At 44.0% G+C, this 25,060-nt stretch overlaps 1 protein-coding gene across 7 annotated transcripts in view; it reads left to right on the top strand.

The window, feature by feature from the left end:
• The first annotated feature begins 996 nt into the window (after positions 1-996).
• The window catches only part of TARBP1 (TAR (HIV-1) RNA binding protein 1), a 97,797-nt gene continuing 73,733 nt past the window's right edge, over positions 997-25,060 (top strand). For 2 of the 7 annotated variants that reach the window (XM_043543310.1, XM_037895266.2), the window contains exons 1-6: positions 997-1,928; positions 3,540-3,637; positions 6,216-6,282; positions 11,932-12,080; positions 14,042-14,094; positions 17,319-17,416. In XM_043543310.1, coding sequence (XP_043399245.1) covers positions 1,028-1,928; positions 3,540-3,637; positions 6,216-6,282; positions 11,932-12,080; positions 14,042-14,094; positions 17,319-17,416 — 1,366 coding nt within the window. In that variant the 5' untranslated portion in view covers positions 997-1,027. The remainder of the gene's footprint in view (positions 1,929-3,539; positions 3,638-6,215; positions 6,283-11,931; positions 12,081-14,041; positions 14,095-17,318; positions 17,417-25,060) is intronic. The other 5 variants (XM_037895264.2, XM_037895263.2, XR_005224798.2 and 2 more) reach the window with 4 other exon arrangements.

The raw sequence follows: 25,060 nt of genomic DNA, 5'->3' as shown, positions 1-25,060 counted from the left end.
TCCCCATAAGGCAATTAATGTGCAAACAGTAGGGGTTGCTACTTGTTGCATGGCAGCACCGGGAAAACCAAGAAGAGGCATCTAGTATATTTGGGCACATCTGTGGATTTCAGCATGTACTGTAATTAGGATCCATGTTACTGTAGGACAGGGTTCTGGTGGGAAATCTCCTGGAGGACTCCCCTACACTGAGATCTCTTCCCCAATCTTTTCCACTAAGTCCTGCTGAGAAGAGTGGTGAAGTTTGCCCTTCCTCCAGCAGGAATCCAGAGTACCTTAATGCCATCCGCACTAGGGCTGGATGGGGAGATGACATGCACTCCCCCACCCTCTTGGGTATCTCAGATATGCAGAGAAGCCTCAAGGGGGGAAGGATGGTGTCTAAAGAGGCATCTGAGGCCCCTTCTCATGTGGATGGGGAAGAGGAATCTGTACAAACAGCATGTCTGTGTGCGTGTAAATACCTTTTCATGAGAGGACAAGTTTCTGTTGAACCCAAAACACCATCAATGGTTCACTTTTTTCCTTCTGAATGTTGTAATCCCTTTTGAACTATTTCCACTTCACCAATCTAGGGCAGCAGCTCAACGCAGTATATTTTTGGAAACTGCATGAAATGAGGGTCGCAGGGAGGCATAATAACGTCCCAGGCCATGTAATTTTGCCCACAATCCTTCTCCAGTTTGGGTTAACATCAACTGACTACTGGCGAAGTCACCCACGTTACCGCGATCAGAGCAGAACCGCCAGACCAGACAGGCAGCCATCACCGCAGTAACAAGTACATGGCCTGCAGCAAAGGGAAGGGCCCAGGCTTGGCCTACGAGAGGGGCTGTGAAGCTGGGGTTCCACCTCGGCTCTTCCCACACTGGGGGGGACACTCCCCGCCTTCGGAGACCATTAGGCGCCCCACGGTAGCGCACAGGCTGCTGGGGGAAAAGGGGCGGGGCAGCGACCGCTGGGTCGCGCGGCCGGTCTAACTCTCGCGCGCGCCCCCTTCCCCTCGCGGAGCCCCCCCCACCCCCCCATGGAGCTGGTGCTGGCGGACGCGCTGCTGGGCCTCGCGCGCAGCCCGGACCCCTGCGCGCTGCTGCGGGCGGTGTGCGGCGGCGATGGGCCCGCCCCGCTCTCCGTGGAGCGCGTGGAGACCCTCCGCTTCCTGCTGCAGTGGCTGGAGGCCGGCGGGGCCGGGGGGGAGGCGCTGCGGCGGGCGGCCGGGGAGGTGGCGCTGGGGCGCTGCTGGCCCCTGCTGCGCGGCGGCGGCGGGGGAGCGGACGACCCGGAGCGGCGCCGCCTGGTGAGAGCCGCCTGCGGGGCGCTGCGGCTCTGCGCCCGGCTCGGCGGGGCCCCGCTGGCAGCGCGGCTGGCCGGGGAGGCGCTGGCGGCGCTGCGGGCCGAGCCGCCGGGGGCCGGGCTGGGCGCCGAGGCGGCGGTGGAGGCGCTGGTGGCCGTGGCCCCCGAGCTGCAGGAGCCGGCCCTGCTGGAGCGGGCGGTGGACGCGGCGCTGGCGCTGGTGCGGGCGGGCGGGCGCGACGCCGGGGAGGAGGTGGCGGCAGCGCTGGTGGCCGGGCGGCTGCTGCCGGCGCTGAGCAGGAACCGCGCCGCCCTGGGGCGGGTCTGGGAGGGGCTGCTGCTGCCGCCGGGCCGCGGGGCGGAGGGGGGCGCTGCCGCCCTCCGGGTGAGCCGGACCCTGCTGGCCCTGACCGCCCTGGCGGACCTGCTGTTCCCTGGCCTGGAGGGGGATGGTGGCGGGGAGGGCCCGGCTCGGGACGCCCGGCTCTGCGGGGGCTTCTGGCGAGTGGTGCAGAAGGGACTCACCGACGGGGACGGGCTGTGCCGGAAACGAGCCCGCTACCTGCTGAAGCGAGCGGTGGAGGTGTCCGATCAGCTGCGCACGGACTGCACCTGCCCCCCGGACAGTGGAGACGGTACATAGCCCCACCCGACTGCCCTAGCTAACCCCGCGCGGCTCATCCACACAGCAGCGACTCGCACAGCTTAGCCGGGCCTCGGCCTGCCACCCTGCACGGCCGTGTGTGCCTTGCTGCATTGTGGGGCGATCTGCACAGCCAGGCTGTTCTGCTAGTGCTTGGGTACCGAGATGATAGTTGTTTCATAGGTACCCTGCAGAGTTGTTGGTGTCGGGGAGATAATTGTATTTCTGTCCTCTTGTACTGGGCATTGGGAGGTAGGAAGATAGGCAAATTTGGTTAACTGGTACACGCACAAAAATGGTGTTAGGATGTGCTTACACCCTGGCATTTGTTACAACTACTTATGAGCTGAGTTGAAACTCTGCAGTTACATGGCTCAGAAGCATGTGTTAACCATAAACTACGGAAACAAACAGTTCATGGAGTCCACCATGTTACAACCTCATTTCAGACTTGGTAAAAATCAGCACCAACAAGCCCTGGGCCCTGCCTAAATAGCCAAGGAAACTAAGCACCTTTCTAATGAACTTCTGACTGAGGCTTAAGTAAAGCTGGAGGTAGACAGTGGACAAAAGTGCATTCCAAATTTTGACCCACTTTGTAGCCTCTCAAGCGATCTTCATTTTGCAGAATACTTTCTATGCCCACACTCTTCACATGATGACTAGTCAGTCTTGTGAACTATTATGGAAGACTTAACTCAGAAGTCTGGGGGATCACTGGGAAGAGTGCAACTTGAAACATGCACTGTAGCGCTGCTAGGGTTGGCAATTGTACCAACTGGTTCCCCCTTCTATTCCCCAGTGATGGAAGCCTGGCCATCGAGGGCTGGCTTGAAATGGCATGGGGAAGGGTTGCTGGCCCTGCTTATGCCGCACCCACTCAGAGAGGCATAATTTAGGGCTTGGTGTTCAAGAGGTAGGAGCAAGATTCTCCCTTTACACTTTCAAATATTTAATGTCTCAGAATATATGAAACTCTAAAGATTGTTGCACTGTCATTAAAAGCACATGGCATGAGTATAACATGGTTCTGTTTTCTTGGCCTTCCTGTGTGATTGTGGGCAAGTTACTTAAGTGAGTGCAAAATATTAATTAAAAAATAATCTGCAATCCAACATCCCCACAAAGTGATAAAACACTCAATTTCTCAAGCAGATTCCGAGAAGTGTCACTTTCATGTCAGTTTACCATTTATACAGCAGGTAACAAAATGTGAGTTACTATTATTGGAAAAACAAGTGATGAGATCTGGAAAGGATAGCAAATGCTGACAGGTGATTAGCACTGTCACATTTTTCTATCTAGTCTTAAATGGGTTTATCAGAAAAATATGTGCATGTTCATATATTTTCACTTCAGTCACATGGGAAATTGCTGTTAAAATTCAGTAGATTACAAAGTTAGATTTTTTTCAGCCCTTATTGAGGCAAAACTGTTGATTTCAGTAGGAGTTGTGTACGTGACAAGACTGTAGGATCAAGTGCTGTGTTATCACTTCTTGGTGATAATAACTCATGCTGGAGATGACATTTTATCACTTTTTGCTTGAAGGATAGGAGCAGAAATATCTTTGTAATTTAAACAATTTAATATTTTCAATTAGAACCAAGTCTTTTCTGGTGGTCTGTGGAGAAGAATGACAAACTTTTGCAATTTTGGGAAAATTACATTTTAATAATGGAGACTCTGGAAGGAAATCAGGTAAGTGTACTTCGTTTGTTTTAACATGTCGAGTATTTTTGATTTTATGTGCACATGGTGAACAGTATTGTCGATCACACATTTTGTCCAAATATCACAAACTAGTAATCTTGCTTTAACAAGCATGTTTAAATAGCCTGTTACAGCTTTATAAGCTTTTTGCTTTAGAGTTTTTGGCTTTCACATGCAAAACGTTTAACATGAAGCTTTTATAAGTTAGTGTGATTGAATTTTTTTGGCGTTAGAAATCCACTCTCAATTTCTTTGAGACAACAGTCAATCTAGTGGGTAGAGCAGGGGATTGCAGTTGGGAGACCTAAGTTTCAATTTGCTGAAAGACTGTGGGTAAGTCACTTAGCTGAAGATGAAAATCAGCTTTCGTTATTGCATTCAGTTTCACATCTGAAAAGTGAGACTAATACAGGTTTCAGAGTAGCAGCTGTCTTAGTCTGTATTCGCAAAGAGAAAAGGAGTACTTGTGGCACCTTAGAGACTAACCAATTTATTTGAGCATAAGCTTTCGTGAGCTACAGCTGTAGCTCACGAAAGCTTATGCTCAAAAAATTGGTTAGTCTCTGAGGTGCCACAAGTACTCCTTTTCTTTTTGCAAGACTAATATGCCACTTTAAACCACTAAAAGGTCCTTGGATGAAAGTCACTATGGGCCTGATTTCCATTGGACTCAATGAAAAGACTCCTATTGACTTTAGCCCTATTTCATTTCAAAGTGGGGTAGTATTTGCTCATTCATTTTGTGACATGAAGACTTCCCTTCCCCCACTCCATGGTCTAGTCATATTATTTTATCTGCTAGTTTCCAGCCTTCCCATTCTTCTAGCTCAGTCTCATCACCTGTATTGTCTCGTTCTGATTATTTGTTTTTCCATAATGTAGTGGGCTTCGCTCTGGGGCCCGCAGGCCTAGTGGTCAGGCTGCAGCCAAACTGTCTCTCTCAGTCTTGGGATAACTCTTCTGGGCAGTCTTGTGACCAAGGCACACTTTGCCAGCTCCTGCCCTGAGTCCTCTGGGATTTCTCAGGTGTTTGGGGTGGAGGGGACACAGGTCCTCCCTCACCAGCAGGTCCATCTTAGGGTTCAAGGGGGGAGAGGCAAGGAGTGGCTCAGTTCCTTCTGGTTGCTACTCTAGATTAGCCTTCCCTGTTTTATCATGGCCCCAGACTTCTCCTTGCACGGTCTCAGTAATTCAGAGCTCCAGCTGCAGGGGGAGCTTTCCAGCTCACTCCCAGAGTCCACTTGTTCCCTCGGGTCAGGGAGAAGAGGGGGAAAGGTAAGACCCCCGGTCTCCTGGCCATGTCTTACAGTCCCAGTCTTCCCCCTATATATTGCTCTGCTTCAGCAACTACTCTCTATTTGCCTTCTTGCAGCCAGTCTCTCCATCACTCTCCCATGCTGCTGACTGCCAGAGCTTCCCGTTTAAGCAGATCCTCCATAGGGAACATGCCTGGCAGCTGCTGAGAGGTGGGGCCTTCTGGGCACAGTACTGTTTCACTACTCCTTTTATCCGTAGTGTGGGGTCTGTACACCCCATCACTAGGGTCCTATCAAATTCATGGTTCATTTTGATCAATTTCATGGCCGGAGGGTTTTTAAATTGGTCAGGTTCACATTTTCAGATATTTACATCTGAAATTTCATGGTGTTGTAACCATGGAGGTCCTGACCCAAAAAGAGGTTATGGAGGGGTCACAAAGGGGATAAAGGGGGGTTGTGGGATTGCCACCCTCACTTCTGTGCTGCCTTTGGAGCTGGGCTGTGAAGCTTCCTGCAGCCAGACGAGATTCCCGGAGATGGGGGTGGGTCTAATCTCCCCCGTGCTGCTGAAAGCCTTCAGAGGTAGCAGCAGCCGTGGAGCTTCCTGCAGTAAGGGGAGGTATCCAGAGGTGGGTCTGATCTCCCCCCGAGAGTGGCCATGCAGAGGAAGAGAAAATCCCGTCCCTCCCCAGTCTGGTGGGCTAGCAGCTGGAGCCTGGTGGATGGTAGGAGCTCCCAGCCCTGCCCATCTCCCGCCCCTCCAATAGCTAGATTTCATAGGGGAGGTCTGGTTTCATAGCCCGTGACATGTTTTTCATGGCTGTGAATTTGATAGGGTCCTACCCATCACCATAGTCAAACCATTTGCTGCTCTTCACTGTCTAAAATGAAATGTATCGACAAATAGCCTTTACTGAGAGAAATAACTCCTACACTTGTCTTGCTAACTAAAACTTCACATTTTAGTAAATATATTGTGCTATTTTATGGAACTGAAAATCTACAAGTTGTTTTAAATCATGAATGAAAATGTCAATTGCTAATGGGCGAGTGGTTGGTATGATAGAACAGCATGACAGTGAAGGCAATTCAATAAGAAACCTGTAAACTAACTAAGTACCATGCACCAGATCCTAGGATTAATTACAAAAGGTACTGATTCAGAGTAACTCTTAAATTAAATAAAGTTATTCCAGTTTTATACTAGTGTAACTGAGAGCAAATTCTAACCCGTAAGTATAGCTATGATAACTTTTTGGTTTGTGTTGAACTAAATTAATTACATAAAATCTGCTTTTGAATTTCAGATACATGTTATAAAGCCAGTCTTACCAAAGTTAAACAGTTTGTATGAATATGCAGTATCAGAAAAAGGTAAGGTGATTGTTTTCAGATATTATTTTAATGTAATGGTTAAGTATCAATGTGTGTGTATGGTTTTTGTTTTGTTTTTTTAACCTACACTTTCATTTGTATGGTAATGTTTTTTCCTTACCATTCACGTGAAACAACTATCTTTTAGCTAGATATGTGTCCAGTCCAGGGTTGCTTTCCATATTGATTTATAGACTGTCCACCAAACATACGTTGTCAGGGCCCAGTGTGCTCCGAAGTAAGATGGAATCTAATTTCATGGCAAGAACCCCTAATTCTTCTTTGAGTACTTGTGTGTGTTGAGTTCACTTGAGTCAGAGAGTTTTCATGAGCTTCTTGGTGCCTCCAGTTGAGGGTATAAAGGGTGAAATCACACCACTTCAGTTCCTTCTTATTACAGTATCTGGGAGCATAATGTAGTAAAATCTCATTCCATGGGCAAGTTAATGATAGAAAGGCAGGGGAGGTGTCATTTGATTCGTAAAAATCTACAGAATCATAATTTCAGTGGTGTCACCCTTTGCATTGTGGTGGGTGGACTTGCTGCCAGCTTCAGGTCCTCTGGTTTTTGGAAAATTTGCTAATACAATGTTGTCGGAAACGGATTGAGTTGAGTGTCACTTAAAAGCCTTTTCTCCTACGAATACAAAGCACCAAACAAGACAAACTTAGAACAATTACGTAGATATATATATTCACGAAAATGTTTAAAAAGCAACTTTTTAAATTATACTTCAACACAGGTATGTATTGTGTACATGACAAAGACATTGATCTTTGGTCATCCTGGAGAAGTTAACCTTGACATGTAGGACTGGAAACATTTATTCATCAAAGTCATCAGTATTGTCTCTGGCTACCACTGCTAGACATGTTGTCACACTGATATTGTTTGCGCCGTGCTCATACATCTTCGTTCAGGGCAGGCTGCTGGCCATAAATTTGTAAGGTGGCAAGCATCTGGTCTTTGCAGACAAGCATTTGATTAGCTGTAGGATTGATTTGGGAGCGCGTGGTATTTCACACATAACTCGTGTGATCAGTCTGTTCTCCAAGACCTATCGATGCCTGATAGGGGAGGCTTGCTTTGGATGTGCTTGATCATCCCAGAGCCGTTCCATTCCTTGATGATTTGCCTTCTTGATAGCAAGTATAAATACATCCCTTAATCAGTGGCAATTTTTTTCTTTGTTTGTCAGTTTCATGGAAAACATCCACCATTGTATTTCGGCAAGTGTTGTAAGGTTGGTTTTCAAATGGTAAACGCATGTTATGAATGCCTTCATTGCATTTATGACTGTCTCAGCCATTCTGAGCACCTTCAGGGAAAGGAGAGAGCCTTCGGAGGCTGAATCAGGAAGTGAGCTGTAGCTCACGAAAGCTTATGCTCAAATAAATTGGTTAGTCTCTATGGTGCCACAAGTACTCCTTTTCTTTTTAAGATAAGTTGGTTTTTCATGCCAGCCTTCCAGTAGTGTCACATCCTAAAAGGGCGTGGACACCTGACAGTGCAGTGGCTTTTAATGCTTTGTGTGATAGGGACACATTTCTGAGGATTATACAGTGATTCTGATCCCTAGCAGAAGGCACAAAAACAGAATCTTGTGGAAGTCTTGGGTAGAGTCTTGTGCAAAAATCTGGAGTTTTGTTGCAACTTTCTCTAGGGCATTGATGCAAGATGATTTTAGTGTCAGCCTTTTAATGAAGAAACTCCACTGAACAGTGTGGGGTAACAGTTTTGTTATTTCGTGTGATGACAAAATTCTTCGAGCAGCTTTTTGCCTGCTGTAGGATTTCCCTTGCAAAGTATGCAGTTAACTTGTCCTTGCGAGTGAGAGACAGTAGCTTATTGATTGTGACATGGCCTTCACAACATCCCCCAGCAGCGAGTTCCACAGGTTGACTGTGTTGTGTGAATAAGTACTTTCTTTTCTGAGCTTTAAACCTGCTGGTTTTTAATTTCATTGGGTGATGCCTGGTCTTTGTGTTATGTGAAGGGGTAAATAACACTTCCTTATTCATTTTCTTCACACCATTCATGTTTTTATAGATCTCTATCACATCCCCCTTACTTATCTCTTTTCCCAACTGAAATGTCCCAGTCTTTTTAATCTCTCCTCATATGGAAGCTGTTTCATACCCTTAATCATTTTTGTTGCCCTTCTTTGTACCTTTTCCAATTCTAATCTATATATTTTTTGAGATGGAGCTACCAGAACTGCATGCTGTATTCAAAGTACCATGGATTTCTGTAATGGCATTGATATTTTCTGTCTTTTTATTTATCCCTTTCTTAATGGTTCCTAACATTCTGTTGGCTTTTTGACCTTGACTACCAATGCACATTGAGTGGATGTTTTCAGAGAACTATCCACAGTGACTCCAAGATCTTTCTTGAGTGGTAACAGTAATTTAGACCCCATCGTTTTATGCATAGTTGGGATTATGTTTTCCAATGTGCCTTACTCTGCATATATCAACACTGAATTTCATCTGCCATTTTGTTGCCCAGTCACCCAGCTTTCTGAGATCCCTTGGTAACTTTTTGCAGTCTGCTTTGGATTTAACTATCTTGAGTAATTTGTACTGTCTGCAAATTTTGCTACCTCACTGTTTACCCCTTTTTCCAGATCATTTATGAATATATTGAGTTGGACTTGTCCCAGTACAGTTCCCTGGGAACACCACTATTTTACCTCTCTCCATTCTGAAAACTGACCATTTACACCTACCCTTTGTTTCCTATCTTTTATCCAGTTACTGATCCATGAGAGGACCTTCACTCTTATCCCATGACTGCTTAGTTTGCTTAAGAGCCTTTAGTGAGGGATCTTGTCAAAAGCTTTCTGAAAGTCCAGTTACACTATATCCATTGTATCACCTTTGTCCACATGTTTGTTGACTGTCCTCAAAGAATTCTTGTAGATTGGTGAGGCAGGATTTTCCTTTACAAAAGGTGTGTTGACTTTTCCCCAACAAATTGTGTTTGATCTGTGTGTCTGATCGTTCATCTTATGCTTTATCTGTGCGGTTATTGATCCATAAGCATTCAAGATAATTTTCTTCTGAGTTATCAGTGACTCGGAGACAGATAAAGCCATATTTAATGTAGAGTGCCATTCCCTCTCTCCTCTTTTCCCACTCAGTCCTTCCTAAATCGGTTATAACTATTAATGTTAACATTCCAGTTATTTGAATCATCCCACCAGGTTTCAGCAATACCAGTTAAATCAAATTTATGTTCATAAATGAGCAATTCCAATTCTGTTAGTTATGTGGGCTCCTACTATTAGCGCATAGGCAATTCAGGCATTTTTGCTTTGCATGCCCTTTGTTTCTTGATTAATTTTGTCCTCAACATCTTGATTTTGTACCTGCTGATTGCTCATATCTTCCCTCGTTTAACACTCTCTTGACTACTTTAGCTAGCCTGTTGAACAGGCCTTTAAAGGCCCACCTCTAGTGTCATGACACATTTTGATTCAATTCTGCAGATATATTTGTTCTTGCGTTCCAGCTGCATAAGGAATGTTAAATGAACTGAGCTGTCAGTGGGGCTAGCTGCTATGATTGGCAGGATTCGTACATAGGTGATTCATTCTGGCATCTTGTGTAGTGTCGAGTTAAAGGCTGATCATGTTGGAATTAGCTCTCATTTTATGAGCGTTAGCTGATAGCTTGGTACTGTCAGTTGAGAGCCACAATTTAATTTTGTGATGGCTGCATTTTTGACATGCTTGTGCTAAAGTATAATTAAAAGAGAGCTGATTTTAAACACTTTCTTGAATATATATTTACATAATTGTTCTAAGTTTGTCATATTTGGTACCATTGTGTTTGTGGGGAAAAAGGGCTTTCAAAGGATACCCAATTCTACCCATTTTTGATGACATTGCACTAGCAAAATTTCCACCAATTGGAGGACCTGGAGCTGGGAGAGTAGCGGATCTTTCTTGTCATGATAGATAGGGTGACATCACTGAAATGAAGAGTCTATAGATTTTTATGAATCAAATGACACCTCCTTTACCTTTCTGTCATTAACTTGCCCACAGAATTATTCATGCTCTGACTGTATTGCCTGTGGCTAGGAGTTGGAGCTCCCAGTGTGTCTGGTGCCCATGGTCCTCTCTCTCACATGTTTATCACTTACTGTCTTGTAAATATTAGTGTAAATAGAGTAGTGTTAGTAGATAGCTTACTAGTTTTAATTATTCTTTCATTCTGGATGGGACCTTCCTTTGATATTTTTATCAAAGCCTCCAGCATTAGCTTTGAAGTTCAGAAGTCCCTGGCCTTCAAGCATTGTCCTTCCTGCAGGGCTGTTATGCCCGCGAGTGAACGATGCTTACATCAGATGCCTCATATTCTTGGGGAGAGGGGCATGTAGGAGAGAAATGTAGCATCTGCAAGTCATTCAAGAAGAGGACACAGAAATAACAGTAGGTATGTTTGAGGGACTACTTTACTGAACAATCAATGCATCCAGCCCCTGATCTAGCCCATACAGGAGTTGGCAGAGCTGAGTGTATACTGACTAGAAGTGCCCCTGAAGCTCTGCATCTGCTTACAAGGATGCAAAGACTCCTAGATCACATGAGGAGAAGAGATGTCACCTTCGCTAGGATCTTCTCACAAGGAACAAAAACTTGAATCAAGATCCAAGAAGGGCTACTCAAGCACTCGAGTCATCGTCACTCCTCGCACAAATCATCTCACGAGTCCTATGGTACCAAATCAGAGTGAGAACTATGGCTCAACTCTCCCTGCTACTGTCTGAAGTGAGACATGACCTACTGGTGCCATTGATTTCAGTGCTGACAGTCAGAGCTATTTAGACCAGTACCTGCAGCAAAGTTACTTATTCTATCACCATGAAATTCCTTTAATTCTCATCTTTCCCACCTCACAAATAGGCCCATTTCCACTTAAGCTTTTGCTTAAGATAGCAGCGGGAGCTAGAGAGTAAGATGGCCAGCTAGGATGCCGGGAGAACAATGCAGCAGCCAGGAATATGACCCAATGAAGCCAGTTTTAAGTTCCTCTTTCCCTAGCTCACATGCTGGGGAGGGAGGTTCTGAGCCAGGCTGTCTGGGCAACATTGCAGTAGACAAAGGAGAGGAAGGAACTGGATACCATAGACAACACTGGGAAAGATACACCATGATGGAGTGAATCTAAGAAGGGAAAAAAGATCTAACCAAAATAAAATATGAGTAGTAAGTTAAATTGTAATCTGTTAAATAGATAGTTGACTGTCAGTTTGTCACAAGTAAGTACAGTAGATAGCTGTTTATTGCTTTGAATTACAGAGGGAGTGGCTTGGAGGAGAAAAAGAAACAAGTATTTTTCCCTCTTGCTATTAGTTTTAGTCCTTAAGCTAGAAAGCATTAGGTAAGTTTTTCAAGCTATGTTAATAAACGTTTATATTGTGTTTTTAGAGAAAAGCACATTTTAGACCCAGATAAACAGCTACCTGTATAACATCTTTCTAAATAGTGTTTTGTAATGGCTAACCATAATGTCATGATACCTTCAATATTTTACGCTTTAGTTTGATACACTTCTTTAAAATTTACTACTAGACAGATTATGTGCTGATGTCACTATCATTTGACACACCAGTTAAAGTTGTCATTTTTGTACCAGGTTGTTGGTTGTTTCACCCATCATGGCATATGTGCATTTACAAAAGGATGTTTGAGAGTGAAAACAAAACTTTGACGAGGGAAGGTGTTGCTCAATTTCTGGAGCTTTATGAAACAAAACGCCTTCCAAATTCACCAGGATTTTCAGAGGTAAGAGCATTCTCCTAACCAACCTCCCTCCCAACTATTTTCCAGGATAAATAGATATTTTAACCTGAAACATTTCCTAAATTGATTACCTAAATCATGAGGAGGAGTTAGACAAATTCTATAAAACCATATCAAGTATAGCTATATCAATAGTAATGACATTATTTAGAAGTGATCTCAGGACTAAGATTACCTTGGTCAAAGAAAGAGTGCCTATTGCAGTGTTCCTTGTCATTTAGCCACAAATCCTTATTTCAGGGACCAGTACAGTCTAGTTGAATCCCAGTTAACTGGGATTCTTTTTATATGAAGGTTGGATATGATCTCTTTCTCCCTGAGGGTTGCTGATGTTCCAGTTCTATAGAGCTCCTCAGCTTTTTCAGAACTGGAGCAGTTGAGCACCTCAGTTCAGCAGAACCATCCGGTTGTGAAGGAGATTACTGAGAAGGTTTTGAAGTCCATGCTCAGCGTTTCACTGCTCTAAGGACAGACTTTGAAGCCTGATGGTTATCTCCCCTTATTGTGGGAAGGTTCAGATATCTCTAGAGACTGTTGAATAATCATTTTTTTTACTGTATCTCTTATAATAAATTATGAAAAAAGTCTTTCTTACTATATAATAAAGAGATATTGTAGTTGTTAAAACTACACTCTCAGTTTTACTGTTGGAATAACATATTGCATTTGCATAGATTTAGTAGTTAGCTTACATCTCGCAGGGTATGAATGATCTATTTTGTACACCATCCAGCCCCACTTCTAAGAAACAGCTTGTAGGTACCTCAAAAGCCAAAATTTCTGATTTATACAATTAAGGTCAATCTCTCATTAAAGTGACACCAACTTGATTTATAGTCAGTTTTTTTAAAAAAAGGTTAAAAGTAGCTACAATTACAGTACATGCCTCTGAGTCCTCCTGCCAATGTTATGGTTCTAATCTCATTTTTTTTTTTTCTTATTTTGTAAAAAATAGTTTTCTTCCTTTTTGTTTTATGCAAAACAGACCCAAATGGGAATGGATTGTAGTAGAGGAACTCACTATATACAAAGTGTTGTGAAATGTACAAAATGAATTTTTTTTTTTCTTTTTCAGTTATAGTACTCTTAAAGGTTACTTATGAATAGGACCCTACCAAATTCATGGTCCATTTTGGTCAATTTCACTGTCATAGGATTTTAAAAATAATTAATGTAATGGTTTCAGATGTTTAAATCTGAAATATCACGGTATTGTAACCATAGGGGTCACAACCCAAAAGGGGGCTCGTGGGGCTGTCGCAAGGCTATGGTAGGGGGGTCGTGGTATTGCCACCCTTACTTCTTTGCTGCTGCCTTAAGAGCCGGGCGCCCTGCTCTGAAGGCAGCGCCACCGCCAACAGCAGCGCAGAAGTAAAGCACGGCTGATGACCGGCAGCTGCTGCTGTCCAGCCGCCCAACTCTGTGAAATCTGGTCTCCCCTACAATAGCCAGATTTCATGGCAGAGATCAGATTTCACAGCCCATGAGGCATTTTTCACATCCATGAATTTGGTAGGGCCCTACTTATGCAGTAGTGAGGAACAGTTGTGTGTGTTTGTTGTTTGTTTGTTTTTTAAAGTTGACTGTTTTTACTAGTGATCAGTGAAGACTCACTCTCTTCCTCCTTTCAACTTCCATGTGCAACTAATATTAATGCCTTTCTTGTTCCTTGAATCAGTTTACTTCCTCTCCTCAATAGCCCAACTTCTGCACCAAATAGGCAAACCACCGCTCTATTAGTGTTGTTGTTCTAGCAAAAATGACTGACTGTACAAAGCTCACTGCTTAATCCTCTGCTGCTGTAGGTTAGTAATGATAAAAGTCTCTCTCATTAATAGGAACCCTTTCTCTATCTTGTTTATCACAAGTAAAATAAATCTACTTAGTGCGTGTATAAAATGTCATTATTGGTTTTAATGTAAATTTAATTTTTCTCTCTCCAGTTTATTATCGGACCGTTAATGGATGCACTTTCAGAAAGTTCTCTCTATGGCAGGTAAACCATTGGTTATTTAGTTTAGTAAGTATTGAACAATGGGCCATTACATTTGACGTAAGATATTGGTTGATATCACTTTAAACTTGTCAGTCAAGCAAGGGGAACCAGTTGACATAATTTTTTATACTTTCAAAAGGTCTTGGACAAGAAGCTTCTCAAGAAATTTACTTTGTCATGGGTGAGAGGCAAAAAAATGTTATGGATCAAAAACTGGCTAAGAGAAGGGAACAAAGCATAGGAATAAATGGTCAGTTTTCATCCTTGCAGAAGTTTAATAGTGGGATGCCTCAAGGTTCTTTATTAAGTCTGATATTGTTTGCTGTATTTATTAATGGTCTGGAAAGGGGGATGAGCGAGCATTTGGGTAGCAAAATTTACAGAAGACACAAAGTTATTTAGCTTAATCAAATCTAAAGAAGGCCTGGAGGAAATTCAGAAGGAATGGACCAATCTAGATGAATGGGCAACATGTCAAGTGAAATTCAGTGTTCATAAATGCAAAGTGATACGCACCCAAGGAGAAGAAAATAATTAACCATACATCTCATAGTGTTCTAAATGAACTGTATCAACTTAGAAAAAAAAATTGGCTCAGTGAAGGCTTTGGCGTGGTGTGTAGCTGTGGTCTAAAAAGCAAACAGTATTAGAATGCATAAGGAACAAATGAGGAATAATATGAAAAACATAATAATACCATTATATAAATGGTATTGGTACATCCTCATTGGGAATAAATGTGTAGTTCTGACCACCCTATCTCAGAAAGGATGCAGCAAAAGTAGAGGGTTCAGAGAGGGTGATAAAAAGGGCATTGAAAAATTCTAATGTGAGAGAGATTGAACAGATTGGGGTTGTTTATCTTAGAAAGGAGAAATATAAGTGTAGATATGATAAAAGTATATAAAATAATATAGTGAAGATAGGAAGCTTCTGTTCTTCGGTTCTCATAGCACAAGAACAAGGGAGCAGTCAATGAAGTCAAAAGGTGGCAAATTCAAAACTGATAAAATTTCTATGTAATTAGACTTTGAAACACTTTGTTACAGGATATCTTGGAGGCCAAGAATCTATTGTGACCTCTTTTGTTCAATGTGTATTTGAGGCTGCTAGAGTGGGTAGTGAGGAGACACGGGTTGTAGTGCACTTGGTATGCTGATGACATCCAGCTCTAGGTTTCTATCACATCCGACCTAGCCAGAACAGCAGAATTAATTTTTGAATGCCTTAGATGAACCTGGAGTTTGGATAAGTATTAGTTGACTGACTGTTCAAACTCAAACCGGAATAGACCTAGGATGTCTACATTAGTTGGCCTAGCTGTGTGTACACTGGGACTTAATTACAGCTTAATTACATAGCACAGGGTATGAAATTTTTCACAGCCCTGAGCAATGTAGTTAAGCCACCCTAACTCTGTCGTGCAGACCAGTCCTGAGATAGTGTTGGTGGGTTGGGGAGAGCAGCTGGAAAAGTTGGTAGAACTTACATCTGTGCCCCTCATAAAGGGCATGTAACCACCATTTGTAAAACGTGCAGTTTCGGGGTAGCATTGGATCCAGCTGCTCCTGGATGCCCAGGTTGGGGCTGAAACCAAGAGTGTTTTTCTGCACCTGGCAAGAAGAGTGTGACCTTTTCTCTCTGCTACGGCCCTTGCCACAAAAATCTATGCCTTTGTCACTTCAAGATTAGATTGCTGTAATGTGTCATACATGGAGCTGTATTGGGATAGTCAGAAGATGAAGGTAGTGCAAAATGCTGTAGCCTGCTTATTAAGTGGAGTTGCATGTTGGGAGCACATTATCTCCATGATCTCCGCTGACTTTCAGTATGTTTCTGTGTAGAATTCAAGGTGTTGTTTTTAACCCATAAAGTGTAAATGGTTTGGAATCTGATTACCCGAGAGCTTGTCTCTCTTCTTACGATATTCTGTCGTAACTGAGATCAACAGAGGCATTCTATCTGGATCTCCCTCGATATAAATAAGAGGGAACTGCTGGCCGTGCATTCTATATGAAAGATCCTCAGTTTTGGAGATTGCTCCACCTCTCCTTGGTCTGCCAGAGGTTGGATTTGTTTGCCTTCTGAGCACTCTACAAAGCCCATCTTGTTCCCCTCTTTGTCAAGGCTGTTCAGGGAAGGAGTTGAGGTGGAAATATTATGGGCAGTCCTTTGTCTGTATTTTTCTGAGAGAGACGAGGTGGACGAGGTAATACCTTTTATGGTCTCTCTCACCAACAGAAGTTGGTCCAATAAAAAGATATTACTTCACCCACCTTGCCTCTTTAATATCCTGGGACCAACATGGCTGCAACAGCAGTGTATATTTTTCTTAAAAAGAAAAGGAGGACTTGTGGCACCTTAGAGACTAACCAATTTATTTGAGCATAAGCTTTCGTGAGCAACAGCTCACTTCATCAGATGCATACTGTGGAAAATACAGAAGATGTTTTTATACACACAGACCATGTATCACACAGTATACATCCAATGAAGTGAGCTGTAGCTCACGAAAGCTTATGCACAAATAAATTGGTTAGTCTCTAAGGTGCCACAAGTACTCCTTTTCTTTTTGCGAATACAGACTAATACGGCTGTTACTCTGAAACCTATATTTTTCTTGTAATTTTTAACATGTGGGATCGGCACTCAGAGCACTGGATGAGTGGTTATAGGTGTGTTTTTAAAAGTTAGAGAAATAGACAGAGATTGGACATTTATATGGATACCAAGAATATCCAGAGTCATAAATAGTTAATGCTGATACATTTTGGAAAGGATATAAAACCTCATGTTTCAGGTCTTAAACCTGAACTTTTAGGGATTAAGATGAAACCTTCATTGGGATTACATTATCCCGCATCTGGTACTGCAGGGTTTCTTGCATCTGTCTGGGAATCATCTGATGCTGTCAGAGATAGGAGACTGGACTAGATGGACCACAGTTCTGATTCATCATGGCAATTGCTGTATTTCAGTTTCAATATTTACATTTTCAATACCCTTTAAAAGTATCAGAAGTACTTAAAAAAAAAAAAAAAAATCCCCGCCTCCCTCAATTCTTCATATTGAAACACTTTACTTTGATTGGCTGTTTGCATTCTAATGAGTTAGACAATTAGGTAATGTTTTTGATTAATTTGTTTTATAAGGGGCTTTGAGATCCCTCTTTATAAAGTGCAGTTAATATGCATAATGTTAATTTTATGTTTGATTAAAAACAGGTCACCAGGCCAGTTGATAGGAGCTTGTCCTCCTTTAGGGATGAAGTTACAGAAGTTTTTGTCTACTTACCTCACACTTCTTCCAGAAGAAGAAAAAAGTATGTTTTAATTGTTTTTTTCTTTCGAAAGATAAGGGAAGTAAGGATAATGGATCCATTTCCAGTATCTAATGTAAATGTTTACGAGTGTGTTCTCTCCCTGCTAGTGTACTGCACCTGTCATAGACTGAATCACAAGAGTTCTCCATCGTCTGTCTATCTCTGGTTTTTAAAATGTTTTCATACAAAAATGTCTTCTTCTTTGAGTATGTGTCAGGGTGGATCCCACTGTAGGTGCACGTGTGCCCAGTGCACATGAGACCTCAAATTTTTGAGCAAGTGTATCTGTTGGAGCTATGCATGTGCCCTGTGCTTCCTTGTGAGGGCATCAAAGGAAGAACAGTCGCAACGTCTCTTCAGTTCTCTTTTACTAACTGTGCCAGCAAGACAGAGCTGGAAGTTGCTAGTTTATAGCGCAGACTAACTTCTTCAGAACCGTTTATCTCTTGTTTTCAACTGCCATGATCTGAGCTGACCCGCCTGGACCAAATTTTGCTGGTGAGACCCTATATGCCCCTTCTCTGTACATCCATCCCCCCTCCCCACCCACGTACAGACCTTTTACCCCCGACCTAACAGGGTTCATCAACATGTTGCACTTGAAACCTGCAGGCTTCAAGTCCTGTCCATCCTGCAATGGACTATTCCCTCTGAAGGATGGATGCAGTGGGTATCTCTGTTCTCTGGGTGAATTGCACATTCTAAACAGATGATCAATATGGATGTACAAGTTGCACAAGACAAGGCTGAAACACCACCTTTTGGAACGGTTCATAAAGGAAACAAGTCCCAAAATCCTACTAATGAACAAACCAGTGTTATCAGGTGACCCACTGAGCAGTCAGGCATCGCCTAAGACTGGGGCAAAAAAGAGCGCCAAGGAAAGAAGCCGACCTCAACAACTCCCATGTTGATGTCAGGCACTGAAAGAGGCTGCTCCAAGCTCTAAGGCAGAAGCACAAGAAGGAGATCTGTGTCCTCCCATAAGGACAGACAGCAAGGCCTTCAGAGAGAAGTTCTTCATACCCCACAGAGTGTCAAGGACCAGAGAGAGGGAGCAAACTGTGACACAGCAGACTCCTCTGGAACTAATCCTGGTGCTCCGACAGTGTTCTCTTTGGTGTTGACTCTGGCCTCTGAGCATGAGACTAGGGAAAAACCAGGTCCGTTATCGGTGCTGAAACACCTACCAGCACCAGTATGGACCTTAGAGCTGAGAGCACCTTTCATGTTGGTGCTGCCTCTAGAGGAAGTCTATTCTTCATTGCAGGCATTGAGATACAAGCCTTCATAATTGAGAAAAGTCTGTTTCCCCAGTGGCATCCCTGACCTGGCCACTGATGTCTGAATATCAGGAGGAGCCAGATCCAGGTGCAGATCAATATCAGTGCCCCATCTTGCCACCAAGGGATCTCTCATCTTTGTTGCCAGGTGACTTTAGAAAGGCTTTTGACATAGTCCCACAAGACATTCTCTAAAGCAACGAAGGGAACTATGTTCTAGATGAAAATACTATTGGGTGGGTGCACAGCTGATTGACAAAAATGTACTCAAAGAATAGTTTTCAATGGTTTACTGTCAAACGGGAGGATTCCTCAACTGGGGTCTTACAGGAGTCTGTCCTGCATCTGGTATTATTCCATTGTCATTAATGACTTGGATGATGGAGCAGAGAGTACATTCATAAAGTTAATGGATGACACACAGCTGGGAAGGGTTGCAAGCACTTTAGAGGACAGAATTAAAATTCAAAATGATCATGATAAATTGGAGAATTGGTCTGACCTCAGTAAGATGAAATTCAATAAAGACAAGTGCAAAGCACGACACTTAGGAAGGAAAAATCAAATGCACAAGTACAAAATTGGGGAATAATTGAATGGGCAGTAGTACTGCAGAAAAGGATCTGGGGGTAATAGTGGATCATAAATTGAATGTTCATCTACAATGTAATGCTGTTGCATAAAAGGCAAATGTCACTTTCTGATATATTAAAAGGAGTGTCATATGTAAGAGATGGGAGGTAACTGATCTGCTCTAATGGCACTGGTGAGGACTCAGCGAGAGTAAAGATGTGGACAGATTGGAGAGAGTCCAGAGAAGAGCAACAAAAATAAGAGGTTAAGAAAACATGACCTATGAGGAAAGATTGAAAGAATTGGGCATGTGTACTCTGGAGAAGAGAAGTCTGTGGGAGGATGTAATGATCTTCAAATATATAAAAGTTTTGTTATAAAGTGGATGGTGATCAATAGGTTCCCTGTCCATTGAGGGTGGGACAAGAAGTAATTGGCTTAGTCTGTAGCAAGGAAGATTTAGGTTAGATAATAGGAAATTTTTTCTAACTATAAGGGTAGTTACGCTCTGAAACAGGTTAACTCAGGAAGTTGTGGAATCCTAATCATTGGAAATTTTTAGGAACTGGTTAGAAAAACATCTGTCAGGGATGATCTAGGTATACTTAGGGCACGTATACACTAAAAACTCAAGTCAACCTATATTAGGTTGACTTACAGCCACCGGAATAATTACTGTGGTGGTTCACGTCCAAACTATCCTCCTTTGGTTGGTGGTGTGCGTCCTCACCAGGAGCGCTTCCACTGACCTAAGAGGGGCAGTGTGGGGAGCTGAGAGCCCAGTCTCAGCTCTGCTCACAGCTCCCTGCCAGGAGCCTGGCTGCTTCATGGGCTCTCAGCTCACTGCTCCACGCCGGTCTTCCTGCCCCCTCTTCCCCCCGACTCTCAGTACTCTGCTGGGAGCACAGCTGCCTGCTGGGCTCCCAGCTGGCTGCAGTCCCCACCACCCTCTCGCCTCCCCGCTGGGAGTGGGGCAACTGCCTGGGCTCCCAGTGGGGAGCTGGGAGCCCAGGCAGCACCCAGGATCCAGTGTGGAGCCAGACGGGCGCAGCCTGACTCACATCAGCTGTTGGCTGCTTGAAGTAATGCAGTGTCTACATGGACACTCTGTCACTCTAACTACACCAACATAAGCCCTATGCCTCTCGTGGAGGTGGAGTAATTATGTTGGTGTAGTAGGGCACTTACGTCGGCAGGAGCAAGACTGTGGCTTGTATGCTGACGTAGTTAGGTCAATGTAAGCTCTCATGGCAGGAGAGAGGACCTTAAGGACATTATTAAGCAGGGCCAGCTGGTGTCCAGGATAGTGATGGATGTCTGAGACACCATGGCCAGGTGTATGGCCAACTCTGGTAACTATTTGACGGGCACTGTGACTTCAAGCAACTGGCATCTCAGGAGAGGTATAGGCCACAATTGAGGACTTGCCTTTAGAGGTCTCAGAGCTGTTCAGTAATCAGACTGACTGTGCTCTTCACTCAATAAAGAACTCAAAAGCTACCCTACACGTTCTGGTGATGAATACCCCTGCTTCATACCTCAAGACCTATTGTTCTCAGCCCCAACCAAGACAGCATACACTGCCTACCACCTCAGACTATCAAGCTAAGAAACATCCAAGATACAACAGGGGCATCATTCTTCCTCTTCGTCAGCAACAGGACCTACACCTATGATTTGTCAGCAGATGTGATGAGGTGAGAGTCTCATCAGATCCAGTCTAGAGAATGCCATCTTCAGAAACTGCCTCACTCTATTCTACGAGACATAGTCTGCCTTGACATCAGTCAGATGGGTGTTAGAGGACATTGTCTGTGTCTTCCTTAAGATAGCCTACTACAAACAGAAGTGGCCTCATTGCTTTGTCTGGGAGCCACAGAGGTGGTACCAGTAGAGTTCAGGAGAAGAGGCTTCTGTTCCCAGCATTATCTCATTCTAAAGAAGAAAGGGGGTCTTTGTCCTAACCTAGACATGAGAAGCCTTAGCAAATACATATGGCATCTCAGGTAATGCTTGTTTCCATCATTTTTTCTCCAAGCTCAAGACTGATTCGTGACTCTCAACTTATAGGATGCATACTTCCATAAAGCAATCCATCTAGCACACAGGAAGTACCTTAGACTCTCAGTGGGTCCTGACCACTACCAGCACAGGATTCTGCCCTTTAGACTCTCAGTGGCACCAGAAGTGTTTACAAAATGTCTGGTAGTAGGTACATTTAAGGAGGTAGGGTATGATGTCTATCTCCTGTCTGCCCGGTTGGCTGATCAGAGGTAGGTACCAGTGGGGACAGCCTTGGAATACATCCTTTTCTCCCAACCAGGATTCAGCTTAAACTACAAAAAATTGTTCCTCCCACTATCACAGATGATAGAATTCATAGGAGCTTTGATTGAGTGCCATTTGCCCATGCAGCTACGTTGAGGTCCATGTATGCCCTGTCCAGATACCACAGGTACCAAAGGGTCACAGTGGCACCCCCAGCCCTTCTAGATACTATTTGAGGACTGGACTCAGTGTATGTATATAAAAAAGGGGCCATTCTCTGTCCCCTCCCAGCTACGACTGTTATCACAGATGCTTCAGGGACAGGTTGGGGTGCCTACCTGAACCAACTACAGATGTAAGGTACCTGGTTTTAAAATGACTTAAGACTATACATGAACATCCTGGAGCTGAGGGTCATCAGACTAGCCTGCGAAGCATTCCTGCCAGGTCTGGGGAGCTCTACAGTTTGGATTCTCATATACAACATATCACCTATGCCCTATATTTACAAACAGGGAGGAACCTGATCATCCTCTCTTTGACAAGAAAGCCATCAAGCTCTAGAAGGGGTGTCATCAACATGGGATAACCCCACTGGCAGTACAGCTCTTGGGGATCAGTAATGACTTGCTGGCTTTCTAAGCAAGCATGCAGTGACTAGCCGTGAATGGGCTATGAAGTTCATCATATTCTGCCAGTGGATGACCCCCATAATAGAATTGACAGAGGACAACACCAAATGCCCAAAGTTCTGCTCCAGAAGAGATGTGAACCCAGGTTCCTTGTCAGACACCTTCCTCCTCCGGTAGTCTTGAGCACTCCTCTATGCCTTCCCACCACTTTCTCTTCTCCTCAAGATAACGTTCAAAGTCAGGAGGGACAAAGCTACAGTTATCCTAATAGCCCCTGAGACAGTTTTGGGTGTCAGAATTCCTGCAGATGTCCGCATGACCTCCTGTTCATCTCCCAGCCTGCCCAGACATATCTCGAGCTAAGATCAGATCGTGCACTCAGATCCACAGTCATTACACCTGACTGCTTGGGTGTTGTCTGTTTTAGCAATACTGAAAGAGATGCCTCTCTTCGGGTTCAAAAAATTATCATACAAACTAGGGATTTGTCCACAGAAAGACCTGTTCCTCAAAGTGGAAAAGATTCTCCATTTGACCCACTGAAGATCCTGGACTGTATGCAACTCCTGAAGCAGATGGGCCTGACATTCAGGTCTCTTGGTCTATCTTTCAGTAATATTGGCATGTCATGCTCTGGAACAGTCGCATGATCCAGTTGGAAATGCTGTGCATTTCCACCCGCTGTCAGTTGGCTGGTGAACCTTTCCCTCAGCATATCAAGGAACATGCCACCAGGGCATAGCCTGCAGCTATTGCCTGCCTCAGAAACCTTCCAGTCCCTGAAAACTGCAAGGCTGCAATGTGGAGTAACCCACTGACTTCCATGAAATATTATTTCTTTGACTTGGCAACCAGGGCAGACACCAAATTTGGAAGAGCAGTAGTATTTCTTTGAGTGACTGAACATGTCCATTTCACTGTAGATGAGTGCATGCCCAGTGCATGGTTGCTGGAGATTTTTTTCCCTCAGCAGAACCTATTAGGGTGGCTTGAGCATCCTCTGCTGCTGCATGCAGGTATAAAGGGTGGAGCTGGCCCCTCTCAGTTCCTTCTTACCAACCATGATGGTTGTTTGCAGTAGTAAGGCTGTAATCGCTCCAAATTCTTCTCTCATTCTTTGTAAAATATATCCAGTTTTGCTTAGTGAAGTTTCATAGAATTTAGGGAATCTGTAGTTAAGATAATTAGCTACTTATAAATTTCAGATTTAGGTCTTAGACTGCCAGGTTCAGCTTTCAGTACTGGGAGCGGCACTGGAACTGTACCTCCATCTCCAGGATTAAATCATGTTGTTCATTCAGCAAACCAATGCCGGTGAGCGACTTGCACCCCAGCTGCCTTAATCACTTGGGGGAGTCCCATGTTAGTGACAAATGTCACATTTGCAAAGGTTATAAGCCTTGCTTAAAAAAGTACAGAGCAGCCAAGCTTAAGTGTATTCTTGTGAAGGTGGCACTCATTCTCTCCTGGAGCTGTCCAGTTTGGAGTGGGCGCTGGGTATGTCAGTATTGGTCCACAGTGCTCTTCCTGTACTGTCTGACTCCAGCGCTTGATCACTGTCATTGGTGCCAAGGAAGAGGCACAAAACCTCCAGACATTCAGTATCTCTGTAAGCAAGACACAAGAAGTAATTCTTCTGTTCTACTCTGCACTGATTAGGCCTCAAATGGAGTATTGTGTCCAGTTCTGGGCACCACATTTCAGGAAAGATGTGGACAAACTGGAGAAAGTCCAGAGAAGAGCAACAAAAGTGATTTAAAGGTCTAGAAAACATGACCTGTGAGGAAAGATTGAAAAAATTGGGTTTATTTAATCTGGAGAAGAGAAGACTGAGGAGGGACATAACAGTTTTCAAGTACATAAAAGGTTGTTACAAGGAGGAGGGTGAAAAATTGTTCTCCTTAACCTCTGAGGATAGGGCAAGAAGCAATGGGCTTAAATTGCAGCAAGAGTGGTTTAGGTTGGACATTAGGAAAAACTTCCTGACTGTCAGGATGGTTAAGCCGTGGAATAAATTGCTTAGGGAGGTTGTGGAATCTCCATCATCATTGGAGATTTTTAAGAGCAGGTTAGACAAACATCTGTCAGAGATGGTTTAGATCAGTGATTCTCAAACTTTTCTTTTCGCGGATCACTTGAAAATTGCTGAGGGTCTCGGCAGACCACTTAATGATCTTTCTAAATGTTGTTTGTACCGTTAGCTAACTATTGTAAAGTGCTTTGGATAAAAAGCACTATATGTTTAAAAAAACCTTAATCATTAATGTTTTTTTGTTCTACAAATAAAACACACAACTCATATTTTAATATCCGTCGTCTTACCTTTCTAATGAGATGGACGTGCCCTCTCTCCCCCGCTGTGGCAGCCCCCGAGCTGGGTCTGGGAAGGGGTGGGGGTCTCTCCCCCACCAAAGCAGCCACAGAGCTGAGGCTGGGAAGGAGGGCCCTCTTTCCCTGGCAGCTGCAGCCTTGGAGCTGGGGAAAGTCGCCTCTTTCTCTGGCCGCTGCAGCCCTGCACATCCCAAATTCTACACACACGCCTGTTCTGACCCAGCTGCCCCCTCCCACTTACCCCATATTCCCCCCAAGGCCACCACCTCACCTTACATGTGCTGCTTCTCCAGGGTCCAGGCAGGCGTGGCTCCAGTAATTAGGTTGATGGCCCTTCATTCTCTTGTGTGCGGTTGCCCAGGCACGCACCTTAGAGGGAACTATCTGCGGACCACAGTTTGAGAACCTCTGGTCTAAATAATACTTAGTCCTGCCATGAATGCAGGGAACTGGACTAGATGACCTCTTGAGGTCTCTTCCAGTCCTACAATTCTATGATTTACAAAAATATTCCGCACCCAATAATTCCCACTGAGGGCAACAGAGAAATAGCTTTC

Source organism: Chelonia mydas, chromosome 3 (assembly GCF_015237465.2).
Source record: "Chelonia mydas isolate rCheMyd1 chromosome 3, rCheMyd1.pri.v2, whole genome shotgun sequence".
Lineage (NCBI taxonomy): Eukaryota > Metazoa > Chordata > Testudines > Cheloniidae > Chelonia > Chelonia mydas.
The sequence above is the reverse complement of the archived record's forward strand: the minus strand, read 5'-3'. Positions and strand labels throughout refer to the sequence as shown.